Source organism: Megalobrama amblycephala, linkage group LG21 (genome assembly GCF_018812025.1).
Source record: "Megalobrama amblycephala isolate DHTTF-2021 linkage group LG21, ASM1881202v1, whole genome shotgun sequence".
In the NCBI taxonomy this organism is placed as follows: domain Eukaryota; kingdom Metazoa; phylum Chordata; class Actinopteri; order Cypriniformes; family Xenocyprididae; genus Megalobrama; species Megalobrama amblycephala.
In genome coordinates this window covers 13043148-13058657 of record NC_063064.1, presented here as the reverse complement: position 1 = coordinate 13058657, position 15510 = coordinate 13043148, and the positions used below count along the sequence as shown (strand labels likewise).

The following is a 15510-nucleotide window of genomic DNA, read 5'->3' as shown; positions in this document are numbered from 1 at the left end:
TATTAATAGTGCTTTTATTTTTCATTTTTCTAATTTAGAATTTATTACAAATTATATTTTTAGCATAACAATTTAAGAATTAAAAATGTGCATATTTCATAATTTCTCCACTGTATATTGGGAAGGATGAACTGAACACTCAGTATAGCTCACTTCCTGTTTCTTCTCACACATATATATCACGCATGTCACATTTTGCACATCTTCTAAGAAATACTGCGTTATATCATTGCCTATATCAGTGTTTGTTGCCAAAGCAAGTGGTGCTTCTACTATTTTTGAGGGGGGAAAAACAAACAATTTCTTTGGGTGAGAAATGTCTGCCAACCTCCAGCAAACTCTGATCTTCATCGATTTTCATTCTTTTGTATGTAGGCACAGTGATCTCTCACCATGGCTCCGTTCCTGCGGATTGCCTTCAATGAATTTAACCTGGGAGACCTTCCTCCTATGACAGAGGAACCGTTCTGTGCCATCAAAATGAAGGAATCGCTCAGCACAGGTCAGTAAAGCTTTTAAACAGAGCATAATGCTTTCTGTAAAGTAAAATTCACATTATGGGATTGTCTTCTCAGCTTCAGTATGCAGTGCTGCCTTAGAATTTGGCTAAAATGTGGAATCTTAAAAGGCATCATGATTTCATTAGCATTTCTTCCTCTCTTTGTCCACCCAGAGCGAGGGAAGACGCTGGTCCAGAGGAAGCCCACCATGTACCCTGCATGGAAATCCCCATTTGACGCACACATCTATGAAGGCAGAGTCATACAGGTGGTCCTGATGAAGACAGCAGAGGAGCCTCTGTCGGAGGCCACGGTCGGGGTCTCTGTCATCGCCGAGCGCTGCAAAAAAGGCAATGGTCGTGCAGAGTTCTGGGTGGACCTGCAGCCCTCTGGGAAGGTGATGATGTCTGTCCAGTTCTTTGTCGAGGATACAGACCTAGGTGGGTACATGTAAGGGTATACAATGTTCAAAAGTTTTTAAAAGATGTCTATTAAAGGGTTAGTTCACCAAAAAATGAAAATTCTTTCATTTATTACTCACCATCATGTCGTTCCACATCTGTAAGACCTTCGTTGAACTTCAGAACACAAATTAAGATCTTTTTGATGAAGTCTGAGAAATTTCTGTCCCTTCATGGAGATCTAACGCAACTACCACTTCAAGGTCCAGAAAGGTAGGAAAAACATCAATAAAGAACTCCATGTGACTACAGTGGCTTAAACTCAGTTTTATGAAGTGACATGAGTGCTTTGTTTATGCCAAAAAAACATAATTTACCATTTTATTTACAAAATAATATTATTCAAAGTGAGTTCATGGAACAGTGTCAGCTCTCACGTGAACATAAAACGCATACATCGTGATGCTCACGTGAACACTCGCACATGTGCGTTGAGTTGATGCGCGAGTCTGTAAATAAAACACATGCGTCATGATGCTCTTGTGAACATTCCTGCATGTGCTTTGAGTTGATGCGTGAGTCTGTAAATAAAACACATGTCGTGATGCTCTCGTGAACACTCGCGCATGTGCCTTGAGTTGACACCTGATTCTGAACACAACACGCATGTGCCGTGAAGCTCTCGTGAATGCGCATTGCAGATCAATATTTTTGTAAGTAAAGTGGTAAATTATGTTTTTTTCCACAAACAAAGCACTCGCATCGCTTCATAAAATTGAGATTAAACCACTGGAGTCACATGGAGTACTTCATTAATGTTTTTTCTACCTTTCTGGACCTTGGAGTGGTAGTTGCTTTGGATCTCTATGAAGGGACAGAAACCTCTCAGACTTCATCAAAAGATCTTAATTTGTGTTCCGAAGATGAACGAAGGTTCATAATTTTCTTTTTTAGGTGAACTAACCCTTTAAGGCCCATTCACACCAAGAATGCTAACTATAAAGATAACTATATTAGTGTGCACGCCAGCGACGATATCGTACTGTTTATTCTAAGCCATGTTTGTCTGTCACTTTAAATGCTCAAGCTCATTACAGCAGGATTGATTCTGATTGGCTGTCAGTGTTTTTATCGTTCATCGGCTGGATAAAATCATTCTGAAAATGTTTCTAAGGATATTGTTTCTCTGTGCTGTTATCGTTATGGTTGTGGTGTGAACTCTGCTATTCTTTAATACTGAGAAAGATTTTTAGAACTATATCTTTATTGTTATCTTTTTCGAACGGGCCTTAATGCTGGAATAGTATTACAATTTTAAAATGTATGTCTTCATTGTCACATGATCCTTCAGAAATCATTCTGATTTGCTGATTTGAAGCAATTCTTATTATTGATGCTGAAAACAGTTGAAACCGTGATATTTCGTTTGTAACATCTTAAATATCTTTATTTTCACTTTTGATCAATTTAATGCATCCTGATTCTATAAATGTATTAATTTTTTTCACTTTACTAACCACAAACTTTTGAACCAAAGAAAATCTCTTTCAAACCTTTTTTTGTATTTGTCTACTTTAATTTAAAATGACTTGCATAAACTAAATAATCTTTTTCTGAATCAAGTTCTGCCCTGATTGGCAAAAAACTAATATTTTTAAAACCTAAATTTGAAATCCATAGAAGCCTTGTGACTATTTCTATAAGTTGCAACTCCTCCTTTTGTTTCCCTTTGTTCCACTTTGGCTTTCCCCTCTTTCTTTAAATTCAGTCTTTTTTTTCCATTATCTCACCACCCTCAGATACCAGCTCAGTCCTGTCAGCTGCTATCTGTCTTGTCTATGCTTACTCATGCTGTCTTACTCATGTTTTCATGCTGGTATTTTGTTTTCAGTCCTCTTTCTTTCATCAAATTATTTATTTATTTTTACCATTATAGCATATTATTATATCTCAAAATATACAACTGGTTGTTACTGCACTGTAAAAACATAGATTGTCACAGTGATATTTTGGAAAGGCTTGTCTTTTTACTCCAACAGTAATTGTCATACACTCTGGCACTGTGCCAGAGGGCAAAACCATCAACCTCAACCAAGTTTTGTTTCTCAGCAGGAAATGAGTTGATAGTAATCTATAAAACTGCTGAAGGCATCATAAATGCAATTATCATTATGCACCACATATTTAGTATCTGAAACCCAGGGAAGTTAATGTTTAGGCGGTTGCACTTTTATTTTACAGTATGTGCATTTAGGTGTACTTACAATGTACTTACCTAAGACAGTACTGGGTAACTACATGGGTTAAAGGGATAGTTCACCCAAAAATGAAAATTTGATGTTTATCTGCTTACCCCCAGCGCATCCAAGATGTAGGTGTCTTTGTTTCTTCAGTAGAACACAAATTATGATTTTTAACTCCAACCGCTGCCGTCTGTCAGTGGTATAATGCAAGTCAGCGGGAACTTGGACTATAAGAGTAAATAAAACACGACAGACAAATCCAAATTAAACCCTGCGGCTCGTGACAACACATTGATGTCCTTAGACACGAAACGATCGGTTTGTGTGAGAAACCGAACAGTATTTATATCATTTTTTACCTCTAATACACCACTATGTCCAACTGCATTCATCACTCGATTAGTGAGGTCTGATCGTGCTCTGACAACGGCAGTGATGTCTCGCGCATATACTTCAATGAGTGTCAGACATCACTGCCGTTGTCAGAGCGCGATCAGACCTCACGATGAATGCCGTTGGACATAGTGGTGTATTAGAGGTAAAAATGATATAAATACTGTTCGGTTTCTCGCACAAACCGATCGTTTTGTGTCTTAGGACATCAATGTGTCGTCACGAGCCGCAGGGTTTAATTTGGATTTGTCTGTCGTGTTTTATTTACTCTTATAGTCCAAGTTCCCGCTGACTTGAATTATACCACTGACAGACGGCAGCGGTTGGAGTTAAAAATCATAATTTGTGTTCTACTGAAGAAACAAAGACACCTACATCTTGGATGCGCTGGGGGTAAGCAGATAAACATCAAATTTTCATTTTTGGGTGAACTATCCCTTTAAGGTGAGGTTTAGGGGGTAGGTTCAGGTTTGGTACCTAGTTATTACCCAGTTATTGCAATTACTATAATATGTTCACAGTATGTACATGGTGAACAGGACTGTAAAATAAAGTGCTACCGTTTAGGCATAAGTTATTAATAAATGTCCTATTTAAGGGACATTTATTCCAAAATTTTGCCCGTGAACACGAAAGACGTTATTTAGCAGGGTTCAATTTATAATTTCTATTCTACTTTACCTTTTCATTTTATTCCCTTTTTTTTTTTTTTTTTTTTAAGAAAATCTAATTAATTTTGAACATAACAGTGAATAGATTGACACTTTTCATTTTCTGGTAAAATATCATGTAGCAATGTAATGTCATTTTAGTTTGCAAGTAAAGCTCATTTTAATTCAGTTAAGAAAATAAATTGTCTATTTCAAAAGACCCTGTTTTGACCTGCTTCACAGATTCAAAGTCCTCAATGACTGCGAAAGAGGAAGATGGCATCCTCACAATAAACAGAAGAAGAGGAGCCATCAAACAGGCCAAGGTTCACTTCATCAAGAACCACGAGTTCACAGCCACCTTCTTCAAACAGCCCACCTTCTGCTCAGTCTGCAGGGAGTTTGTGTGGTTAGTAAATAAATAAATGGATTAAAGAAAAATGCTAATACAGATGCCCTTTTATTGCACAGTAATCATCCCACATCTAATAGCTTGTACACACACACTAACAGTAAAATATAATATTTAATAGCTAGTGTTAACTAGAGAATACTTTTGCCACCATTCATCCTAGTGTGTTTTAGGTGGATGCCAGGGTTTCCTTTTTTCCACATTGCTATTTCAAGGCATTTCTAATTTAAAAGAGACCAATTCTTATAGTATTAAATATGATATTCTGAACTGGTCCCTACTAGAGATGACTTAGCCATTGCTACACTAGTTTTGATTCTACTGCACTTGATTGCTAAAATATCAGAGAAAAAATTCTCATTTGGGTGTACTGTAATCTCAATTTTACATATAAGGATTTATTAGTAATATTTTACTAGGGCACAGCAGTATTTCACCTGGTCCCATGTATTAGCAACAGCAGTGTCTGTTAATGGATAGTGGTTCGTGATCTAGGCTGCGAAAGCAAAGTTTGCAGGTTCAATACCAAATTGGAATGACCCAGAAACTAGAGAATTACTGAGATTACAATGCAGCTCTGATGTGCCCTTAAGCAAGGTACTTCTCAGTCAAAGTGACGCATAGTCCTCTAATTGCCGTACTATAACAGGTTAGTCCAGTGAGAGGGGTTCCAGCGAGATTAGTCATTTTGACTTAAAAAAAAGCTTCATAAATTGCCAGTAACTGCATGACTAACATTAGACAATTAAAAAATATTATTTCATCTCTATTTTAAATCTGAAATGATTCAAAATTGTATCTCATATAGGCATAAGAAAGTAATATCTGTAAGTAATCAGAAGCGCCTGGGAGCAATAATCTTGGCGTGAGTGTTTGTAAGTCATAGTATTGGATAGCATCTGTGTTTGTGTGCGCAAGCGCGCTCTGACTTTCCTCTGATATTTCAGCCGCCTCAGCAGAGTCCCTTGGGCTGTCTCCTTCCTGTGCAGCATGAGACAGATTGCTGTGCTTTAGTGCTTTGTTCACACTGTGTATATAATTTACTGTATATGTGTTGGAGAGAGTCAGTGCTCCAAAGTCTCCCTAATAAGAGTTTCAAATTTATACCATTTGTGTACTAACAGTCTATTATCACCTGCTGTGTAGAAATATCATTAATCCAACACTTTTTCTTTTTTTTTTTGCATTCTAGGGGTCTCAACAAGCAAGGCTACAAATGTAGGCGTAAGTATCTTCACAGCTTTCGTGATCTGTTGTAGACACTCCCATCTGTTTCTTAGTAAGAACACACATACTATACTATACATGTTAGAAGATTTGTTCTTTGAACAACAAAATCAGTCATATGTTACATTTTGACCTGTTTTTTTTACATAAAGCATCCTCCTATGTGGAATTACCATAATGGGCCCATTTGAAATCTGTTTTTAATAAGATATTTTGTACCATTAAATTAATCAGAAGGCAATTTGCTCACAATACACCTTGCTCTTTTCCAGAATGCAATGCGGCCATTCACAAGAAGTGCATTGATAAGATCATTGGGAGATGCACAGGAACAGCAACCAACAGTCGAGATACAGTGGTAAGCTTTAGAGTCCTGAATCTCTGACATCGAATCACACTTAATCAGGGCTCTTCAACAAGGGGTCCGGGACCATGACGGGGTCCGAAGCAGTTTTGTAGGGGGTTGGTCTGTCAGTTGTTAATTGATCTAAAACCAATTTAAAAAGCAGTATTTAGCAAAACAAAACTTACTGTTGATGCAATATTAATTTAATTTATAACATATATATATATTGTAAAAAGCTAGTGTGTGTATATCTATACACACACTACCAGTTTAAAAGTTTGGGATCAGTAAGATTTTTAAGAAATGAATACTATTATTCATCAAGGACACATTAAAGACAATTAGAATGTTACAAAACATTTCTATTTCAAATAAATGCTGTTCTTTTGAACTTTGTCGTCATCAAAGAAACCTGAAAGAATTGCTGAAAATTCAGCTTTGCCAACACAGGAGTGAATGACATTTTAAAATATATTAAAATAGAAAACTTTTATTTTAAATTGTAATAATATTTCACAATATTACTGTTTTTTACTGTATTTTTAATCAAATAAATGCAGCCTTGATGAGCTGGATTTAAAAATGTCTTTTAAAAACATTTAAAAAAAAAAATCATAATGATTCCATGATTGTTATTCCTTTTGTAAATACATATTATATATGACACAGTATATGATTATGTTATGGCTTTGCACTGTAAATATCATATCATAAAGTATGTATCTCCCCGATGCCTGTTTAACTGTTTTGGGTGTAATGGTCAAATTTTAACAAGGACTTGGAAAGAAAAAAAATCACTTGCAGTTCCAAAGGGCTAGTCCTTCTGTTTCCAATAATGAACAGAGCCGGGGATCAGAGTCTGTCAGTAATCAATAGAAACTCATGACATTATAAAAGCAGAGCAGCCATGTTGTAAATACGTCTGTGTCATTTTGCCTTCTTATAACCAGTTGATCACACTTAACATCTCGGCAAAGTTTTTAGCAATACTTTGGTCCGGAGTCTCTGATTACAGTAGTCCCAGTGGGCAGTTCTGGGGTCCATGAGGCTATCAGAACCATCATGAGGCGTTTTAGATGTTGCATCTGTGCCCACGAACATTTCGATTCAGTCTGATGCTGATGGTTTCTGTATTTGCTGCAGTTTCAGAAGGAGCGCTTTAAGATTGACATGCCACATCGCTTCAAGACCCATAACTACATGAGTCCGACCTTCTGCGACCACTGTGGGAGTCTGCTGTGGGGAATGGTCAAACAAGGCCTCAAGTGTGAAGGTAAGGAAGATGTTGTTTTATTGATGGTTGTCTCTTATTTGTTTTTCCCCTTCGTTTCACAATGTATTTGTCTCTTTCTCTGTTTTTAATATCTAATGTAACTAACTCTCTCTGTTCAGAATGTAGTATGAACGTCCATCATAAATGCCAGTCCAAGGTTGCCAACCTCTGCGGAATCAACCAGAAGCTCCTGGCTGAGGCTTTGACTCAAGTTAGCCTGGTAAGTGATTCAACCAGTTGCCCTGCAATAACATTTGCATTTTATGAACCTAAAAGATCATTTTTGGGATTGTGATGTGTGGAATTATGTTTGACATGTTCTCTGTATTATTAGTATGTAACAAACTCCCAGAAATAAAGCAGACAAAATCTGACATGCTTACTATTTTCATTTACTGTGTTTAGAAATCTTCCACAAAGCGTCCAGATCCCACTCTGTCGGAAATTGGAATCTATCAAGCCATAGAGAAAAACATGCCAGTGGACCCTAGTGGTGAGTTTCCATTACTGCATATTCCCTGCTGCATTATTGCTCCCTTTAGCTTTGATACATTATATTAGATTAGCTTTGGTTTTAATGAAATAGACATTGGCTGAAAAACATATTCAGACAATTATATCACATTTAAAAATTGTATACATTTATTTTAAGTAGGAAATATCTAACTGTGACATCTGCAAATAAAGTTTTTCTCATTTCTAATGTCTTTTCTGTGCCAATTTTGCAATGACTTTCATCAAGCTGGTGTCATTGTGATTTTTAGTGGATATATGATGTCACTTTTTCTCAAATTAATTTTCTGTGGCAGCAGAATCTTAATAAAAACATGGAAAAACCAATGAAATCAATGTTTTATTTCACTTTTGGTTATTAATGTGTGGACATATTTGTGTCTATAAGTGTTAGCGGAGGCCTCTCAGTATGGCAAACTATGGGATGATGCGACCCCTGCCCCTCCCAGCAGCACCATCCCATCCCGCGTCTCCATGAGCAACTTTGTGTTCCATAAGGTCCTGGGCAAAGGCAGCTTTGGAAAGGTAAGGAACCCACAGGGTACAGATTTCTACATTGATTTATTATGAAGGCCAGTCTTTAAACAGTTCCCATGTCCTGTTAGGTGTTGCTGGCCGAGCTCAAAGGAAAGGGAGAATATTTTGCTGTAAAGGCCCTGAAGAAAGATGTTGTGCTTATGGACGATGACGTGGAGTGCACAATGGTGGAAAAAAGAGTGTTAGCATTAGCCTGGGAAAACCCTTTTCTTACACACCTCTTCTGCACCTTTCAGTCGAAGGTTAGTGTTCTTCCACGTAATAAATTTCCACGTACAATACCATTTTCACAGTGTTTTCACAATCATAATAATAAAAAATCAGCATATTATAATAATTTCTGAAGGATCATGTGACACTGAAGACTGGAGTAATGTTGCTAAAAATTCAGCTTTGCCATCACAGGAGTAAATTGCATTTTAAAATATAATAAAATAGAAAACAGATATTTAAAATTGTAATAATATTTCACAGTATTACAGTTTTTACTGTATTTTCCATCAAATAAATACAGCCTTGGTGAGCATAAGAGAATCGTACCAACCCTGAACTTTTCAATGGCAGTTTATACAAGGACGTACAAAGACACACACTAATATGCCCTAAATATTGTTGCAATGACTATCTAGAAGACTGTATTATGTCTAGGTGTTTTTTTTTTATTTATTATTATTATTATTATTGTTTTGGAAGTGCTAAGATACTGAGGAATATGGAATGTGGTCCTACAAAGTGAAAACTTTTTCTGTCAAATGACGTAAATCAAATGTTACACAAAGCAATTAGAGCAATGCTTTGTTATCATTACCGTCATGTATGCTGAAGAACTAGTTCGCCCCATTACACTTGCTATGTTTCCATGACTTATCAGCATGTCAGCCGTGGCATGTATGAGGGACAATGGGTTTGACGTTGAACATTATGTGAATGGCATGGAATTTTGTAAACACATGAATGATGTAAGTAACTTGTTTTATTTGAGAGTTTATACCATATGATGAATAATGTTATATAGCTTTGAGCAGATGCATATCTGTGTCTTTGCAATATGGGAATGTATGGAGGGGAATTACACAAAAGACTACTATGTGAAATTGCCTCGCAGTCAGTTTTTAATTTTTTTTTTCTCTCTGTCAGGCTCATACAATAAGGTCATATATTGTCACAAATCACTAACTTTCAGTAATGATGCTGATCTGTGTGTTTATCAATAGGAGCACTTATTCTTCGTGATGGAGTATCTGAATGGAGGAGACCTGATGTTCCACATTCAGGATAAGGGGCGGTTTGATTTGTACAGAGCCACGTAAGTGACATGCCTTCTGAATAAATGATCTCTAAACAGGTTTTTTTTTTTTTTTTTTTTTTTTTAAACATCAGCAAGTGTTTTGGTTAAATCTGTTTCCTGTCACAGGTTCTATTCTGCTGAAATCATCTGTGGACTACAGTACCTCCACTCTAAAGGCATTATATACAGGTGAGATGAATGTTCCTGCAGTCTGATGACTGTGGATTCTCTCAAAAGAGATGCTCCCAAAATTGATAAATCTGTTATTGTGTATTTATACTCATTGAAGAAACTCTTATGATTATGATTATCTACCATCATGATAGATAGATAGATAGATAGATAGATAGATAGATAGATAGTTTCCATCTATCTATCTATCTATCTATCTATCTATCTATCTATCTATCTATCTATCTATCTATCTATCATTCAAAAGTTCAAGATTTTTTTAAAAGAAATTAATACTTTTATTCAGCAGTGATGCATTAAATTTATCAAAAGTGACAGTAAAAACATTTATAATCTTACAAAAGATTTCTTTTTCAAATAAATGTTGTACTTTTGACCTTTCAATTCATCATAGAATCACACAAAAATGTATTATGGTTTCCACAAAAATATTATTCAGCACAACTGTGAAATCAGCAGTAGAATGATTTCTGAAGGATCATGTGACACTGAAGTCTGAAGTACTGAAAATTCAGCTTTGCTATAACAGGAATAAATTATATTTTAAAATATTGTCCCCTTGGACATTTTTGTCAAAATTGAGTTATTCACATATTCGTATTCTGTGACAACTTTAATGTTGTGTACGTTTTGGGACTTTTTATTTAGAAACAAAAAGGTCTACGAAGTCTCAAAAAATATCTCAGAACTGCTCAGAATGCAGATAGAACCTTATAATTCCAAGGGGACGATATATTGTGATTGAAAATAATTGTTTTAAATTGTAATAATATTTTACAATATTACTGTTTTTACTGTTCTTTTGATCAATTAAATGCAGCCTTGGTGAGCAGAAGAGATTTCTTTCAGAAACATTAAACAATCTTACCGACCACAAACATTTGAGCCGTATAACTCTCATGTGGACTTCATGTCTTTTTTTTTTCTACCTAATTAGAGATTTAAAGTTGGACAATGTGATGCTGGACAAGGATGGACATATTAAGATTGCAGACTTTGGGATGTGCAAAGAGAACATGCTTGGAGAAAACAGAGCTACCACATTCTGTGGCACACCAGATTATATTGCTCCTGAGATCCTGCTGGGACAGAAATACAGTTTCTCTGTGGACTGGTGGTCATTCGGCGTGCTTCTCTACGAGATGCTGATTGGCCAGTCGCCGTTCCAGGGCGATGATGAGGACGAGCTGTTCGAGTCTATCCGCATGGATGTACCTCACTACCCACGATGGATTACCAAGGAGGCCAAAGACCTGCTGGAGAAAGTGAGTCTGACCCACTGATTTATCTTAATGAACGCTGTCAGTATTGATGCTTTATGGAATCATTTACTTACTTGTACTGGCCTGCCACCCTTACAGGAAGTTTATGTTCTCAAAATTGAAAACTGTTCCTTTTACATTTTCACAGTTATTTGAGAGGGATCCCACCCGGCGGCTTGGTGTTGTGGGAAATATCCGTGGACATGCTTTCTTCAAGACAATCAACTGGCCTGCACTGGAGAGACGAGAGGTGTCTCCGCCATTCAAGCCAAAAGTGGTAAGATTCGTATTTTTGATTTGAACAAAAGCTTGGGAAACTATTTACCCCACAAATGTGACATAACTCTGACAGATCAGCCAGGTTATAGATTATTCATTTATTATTCAGTGTTGTTACTGATAACTAAAACGAAAACTATTAAAAATTTTCTCTTTCATATATATATATATATATATATATATATATATATATATATATATATATATATATATATATATATGTACAGTAAAACCAAAAATTATTCAGACGTTTTTGATATTTTTGTTATATTTTTACTAGTGGGTGCAGGACCCTATAGTTCATTTATGTAAGTGAGGATAGCAAAATAAAGTAAACTGTGACATAAAATTCTTCATATAGTGGACAACCAGTAAAATTTATAAAACTTTGGAACCAAAAATTATTCAGACACTTTGACCTGACCATGTTTTGCTTAAGTGTTATCTGATATAATTAAGATTATTTTTTTCTGACAGTTTAACTCTGAGATCTTGTCATATTTTATTACCATTTTTTTAAACTATAGTGAATATAACTGTATTAATGAATGAAATGTTCAAGGTGTCTGAATAAATTTTTATTGACTATATATATATATATATATATATATAGATATATAGATAGATAGATAGATAGATAGATATAATATATATATATATATATATATATAGATATTGATATAGATATAGATATATATTAGGGCTGTTCAACGATAACCGTGTATTTATATATACATAATAATTATACACAAAACAAACACACGTATATTACGTAAACACAGACTCTTATTTTGTACACGATAACCATGGTTATTGTTGAACAGCCCTAATATATATAGTACTGGCCAAAAGTGATGTCTGGAAGGGAATATATTTTCGATTAAAACCATCAAAATATGAGGAAAATATATTGTTTAATCTTTTTTAAATATGAGGGAAGAACAAAACACTAAACTTAGTTAAGGTATTTATTTGACAAAATTATTTGTCAAAAAATGCCAAGTACAGCTACAGGTTTAATTTTACTATGTAACATAATGCATAAAAAACAAAAAGCTCACAGGAAAAAGCATACATTGGCTTCTGCATAATAAGTTATTAATATTTAATTGGTTCTCTTCTGTTTTTGCATGTTTTCATAATTTCTTTGTATGGCAGCCTGGCCAAAAGTTATGTTGGCACAATTTGACATGTTTCATTGCGAAACATGAATAAAATTTGAATAAAGTGTAAAGATGTCAATTTTCTTTGGCCGGACATCACTTTTGGCCACTACTCTGTCTAAAATAATATAAGTTTGCTGTAAGTTGAAGTACTAAAATTACTAAAACTAAAATTAAAAGTTAAAGCTAAATAGAAATATTTAAAAAAAAAAATGACAAAAGCACACAACAAAATTGCTAAAACTTGAACAAACCCCCCCCCCCCCTAAAAATAAAGGCAAATTCAAAATATAAATAAATACTTTAATAGTCTTTAAATAACACTTACTGCAATGAGGGCATTATTCATTTTATGACTGAATCTGATTCATTGCTTGTAATGCAATATAAATATAAATAATGCAAAGTGATTCTGTGTTTGTTTAACAGCTTATTGCATATGGTGCAGGAATGTACTGAACAAATCAAATAGTAAAATATCTGTCATAAATGTTTAGCTAGTTTAGCAGTTAATGATAAACTAATAACCTTTGCCTTATGATTACATTACAATAACAGGAAATCTCTTTTAAAGGGGTCATATCATGTCATGAGGAATCAGATTTTCCTTAATCTGTTGAGATAAGAGTTGGATTTACAATGGAAAAAATACTGTGACTTTCAGGGAAACAAAACTTCCCAGTCCAAATGGAAAATGTATTCAGCAACTTTAACAAGTCACTGATGTCATACCGCAGATTGCCACACTTACAGTACACGTCAATAATGCCTTGACAGAAACTTGACCCGCCCACTCATGGCACTATTATTCCTACTATTCCTATCTCCAGTATACTAATATTCCTAAACTGCAAAAGAACTAATGATGAAAGTAAAATGTGGGGAAATCTGAAAAACCATGATTTATTATTTTTTTGGCTGTTCTTGGTCTTATTTGTTTGTTCTGCTATTGCAATGTGGATAAAAACAACAGACGTTGTGATCTTGTGATCTAGTCACCAACAGAAAGTCTTGAATGTGACTTCAGGATTATTTTCTTACATCTCTCTTCCTCTACTTGCAGAAATCCCCCAACGACTGTAGCAACTTTGACCGGGAATTCCTCAGCGAAAAGCCCCGTCTCTCTCAATGCGACAAGAACCTGATTGACTCTATGGACCAGACTGCCTTTAATGGCTTCTCTTTCATTAACCCCAAAATGGACACCATTCTGGAGAAATGAGACATTTTGGCCAGGATCCTCTAAACCTGCCCCGCTCAAATCATAAATGGCATACAGGAGCCAGGAGCTCAACCAGTGTTACACTTGGTATACTTTCTGGATGGTGCAAATAGATAATGCCGTATTTATGTTGTCTTTTAATTAAATGATCAAAACTTTTAATCAAAAGAAGTTTAATGATGTACTATATTTGTTATTGTAATATCCCTAACATAGATATACATATACATGTTCATGGGATTAAATAACACCCTTACTATCAGACACACATATTCACAGAGAGAAAAAATTAACTTAAAAAGGGACTCTGAGAGAAAGGGACTGTATAATATGCTGGGACTTTGCAATTTGATTGAATAGTGGCCTTCTTAACACTCGTGTTCGCCCTCCTACGTTTCATTGTTAAACTCTCATATTAAGGTTTATTTGTGGGATGATTTGTATCTTTTCTTTATTGTTGATCTGAAACAATTTTTTTCAGTGTAAGATGTAATTTTACGATGCTGATTTTCCTAGTGTGAGCGGACATAAGCTCTGCTGAACGCACACAAAATAGTGTTTTTTTCACTATGGATCTATAAATAATGGAAGTCTTGTGTAAGTGAACCTAAAACCTCTGCACTAAGAAAACTTTAGAAATCTTCTTGCTAGACATCTTGTTCATGCATAGGTTTACTTTTATGGTACTGTAATAGGTAGTATATATTGGTACAGAATATCGATGGGTGGAGGATATACATCTCCTGAGCAAGTGAGAGTATAAATATATGTACTGTTATTTAATGATGGTATTTTAATAAGGTATGATACTGTATATAACAATATATGTATATTGTTCTGAACTGTTGTTACTGTTGGTAATATGCTCTTTTTTTTTTTTTTTTTTTACTGAATTTACTCATCAGCACTCAACACCATTAAAGGTTTCTTCATCTTTAATTTTGACTTTTGTCGTGTTGCGTTTGCGTTTGTGACAACTTCACCATAGTAATAATAGTTTCTGCCAAAATCCCATGTTACCGAGTAGCCACTCAAAATGAATAAAGTTTTAAGGAGATTACAATTTAATTTATGTTCAAACACGTATTGTTTTGATCATTTTTTTCTAAGGAAGTGACAAGGAGGAGTTTGTTTAGTGTACTTTTCGCTGAGCCACAATCAGAGACCGTCACAGACGCTTAAACTAATTCGAAAAGATTGAAATTACTGCCATCTAGCGGATATAGCTGTAAACTGCATGTTAAGCCTCTTTACACCTAAAGATCCAGAAGCATTTCAGCAAATTCAGATCCATCGTTTATGTGCGTAACTAAAATGTACTTTTGATGCTAAAGTGTCTAAAAAAAAAAGCTGTTGATGTATTTTACACAGAAGTGCCAACTATAAATGAAAGCGCAGCCTGTCTTGATTTCATGTGAACATTTTTACATGGCGGGTGTAAACAGTCACATGACCAGAGCTGTTTAATTTCAGTTTGTCCCTCTGAAAGATGTCTGGGTCAAAGCTTCGTGGAAGGAAGCACGTGAACATGTTAGTACACAGATGTGACTCGATATTCAATGCTTATGATATTTTAAAGAGGTACTAATAATATTACAATTTATCTTTC

General features: G+C 35.2%; 1 protein-coding gene across 1 annotated transcript in view; it reads left to right on the top strand.

Moving 5' to 3' along the window:
• The window catches only part of prkcdb (protein kinase C, delta b), a 28244-nt gene extending 13275 nt beyond the window's left edge, over positions 1-14969 (top strand). The window contains exons 2-16 of the mRNA XM_048172525.1: positions 376-502; positions 674-940; positions 4431-4596; positions 5792-5823; positions 6099-6184; positions 7316-7445; positions 7565-7665; positions 7851-7938; positions 8347-8483; positions 8564-8737; positions 9710-9801; positions 9910-9972; positions 10913-11240; positions 11386-11514; positions 13743-14969. Of these exons, the coding sequence (XP_048028482.1) occupies positions 394-502; positions 674-940; positions 4431-4596; positions 5792-5823; positions 6099-6184; positions 7316-7445; positions 7565-7665; positions 7851-7938; positions 8347-8483; positions 8564-8737; positions 9710-9801; positions 9910-9972; positions 10913-11240; positions 11386-11514; positions 13743-13901 (2061 nt within the window). The 5' untranslated portion in view covers positions 376-393 and the 3' untranslated portion in view covers positions 13902-14969. The remainder of the gene's footprint in view (positions 1-375; positions 503-673; positions 941-4430; positions 4597-5791; positions 5824-6098; positions 6185-7315; positions 7446-7564; positions 7666-7850; positions 7939-8346; positions 8484-8563; positions 8738-9709; positions 9802-9909; positions 9973-10912; positions 11241-11385; positions 11515-13742) is intronic.
• The last annotated feature ends 541 nt before the right edge of the window (positions 14970-15510 follow it).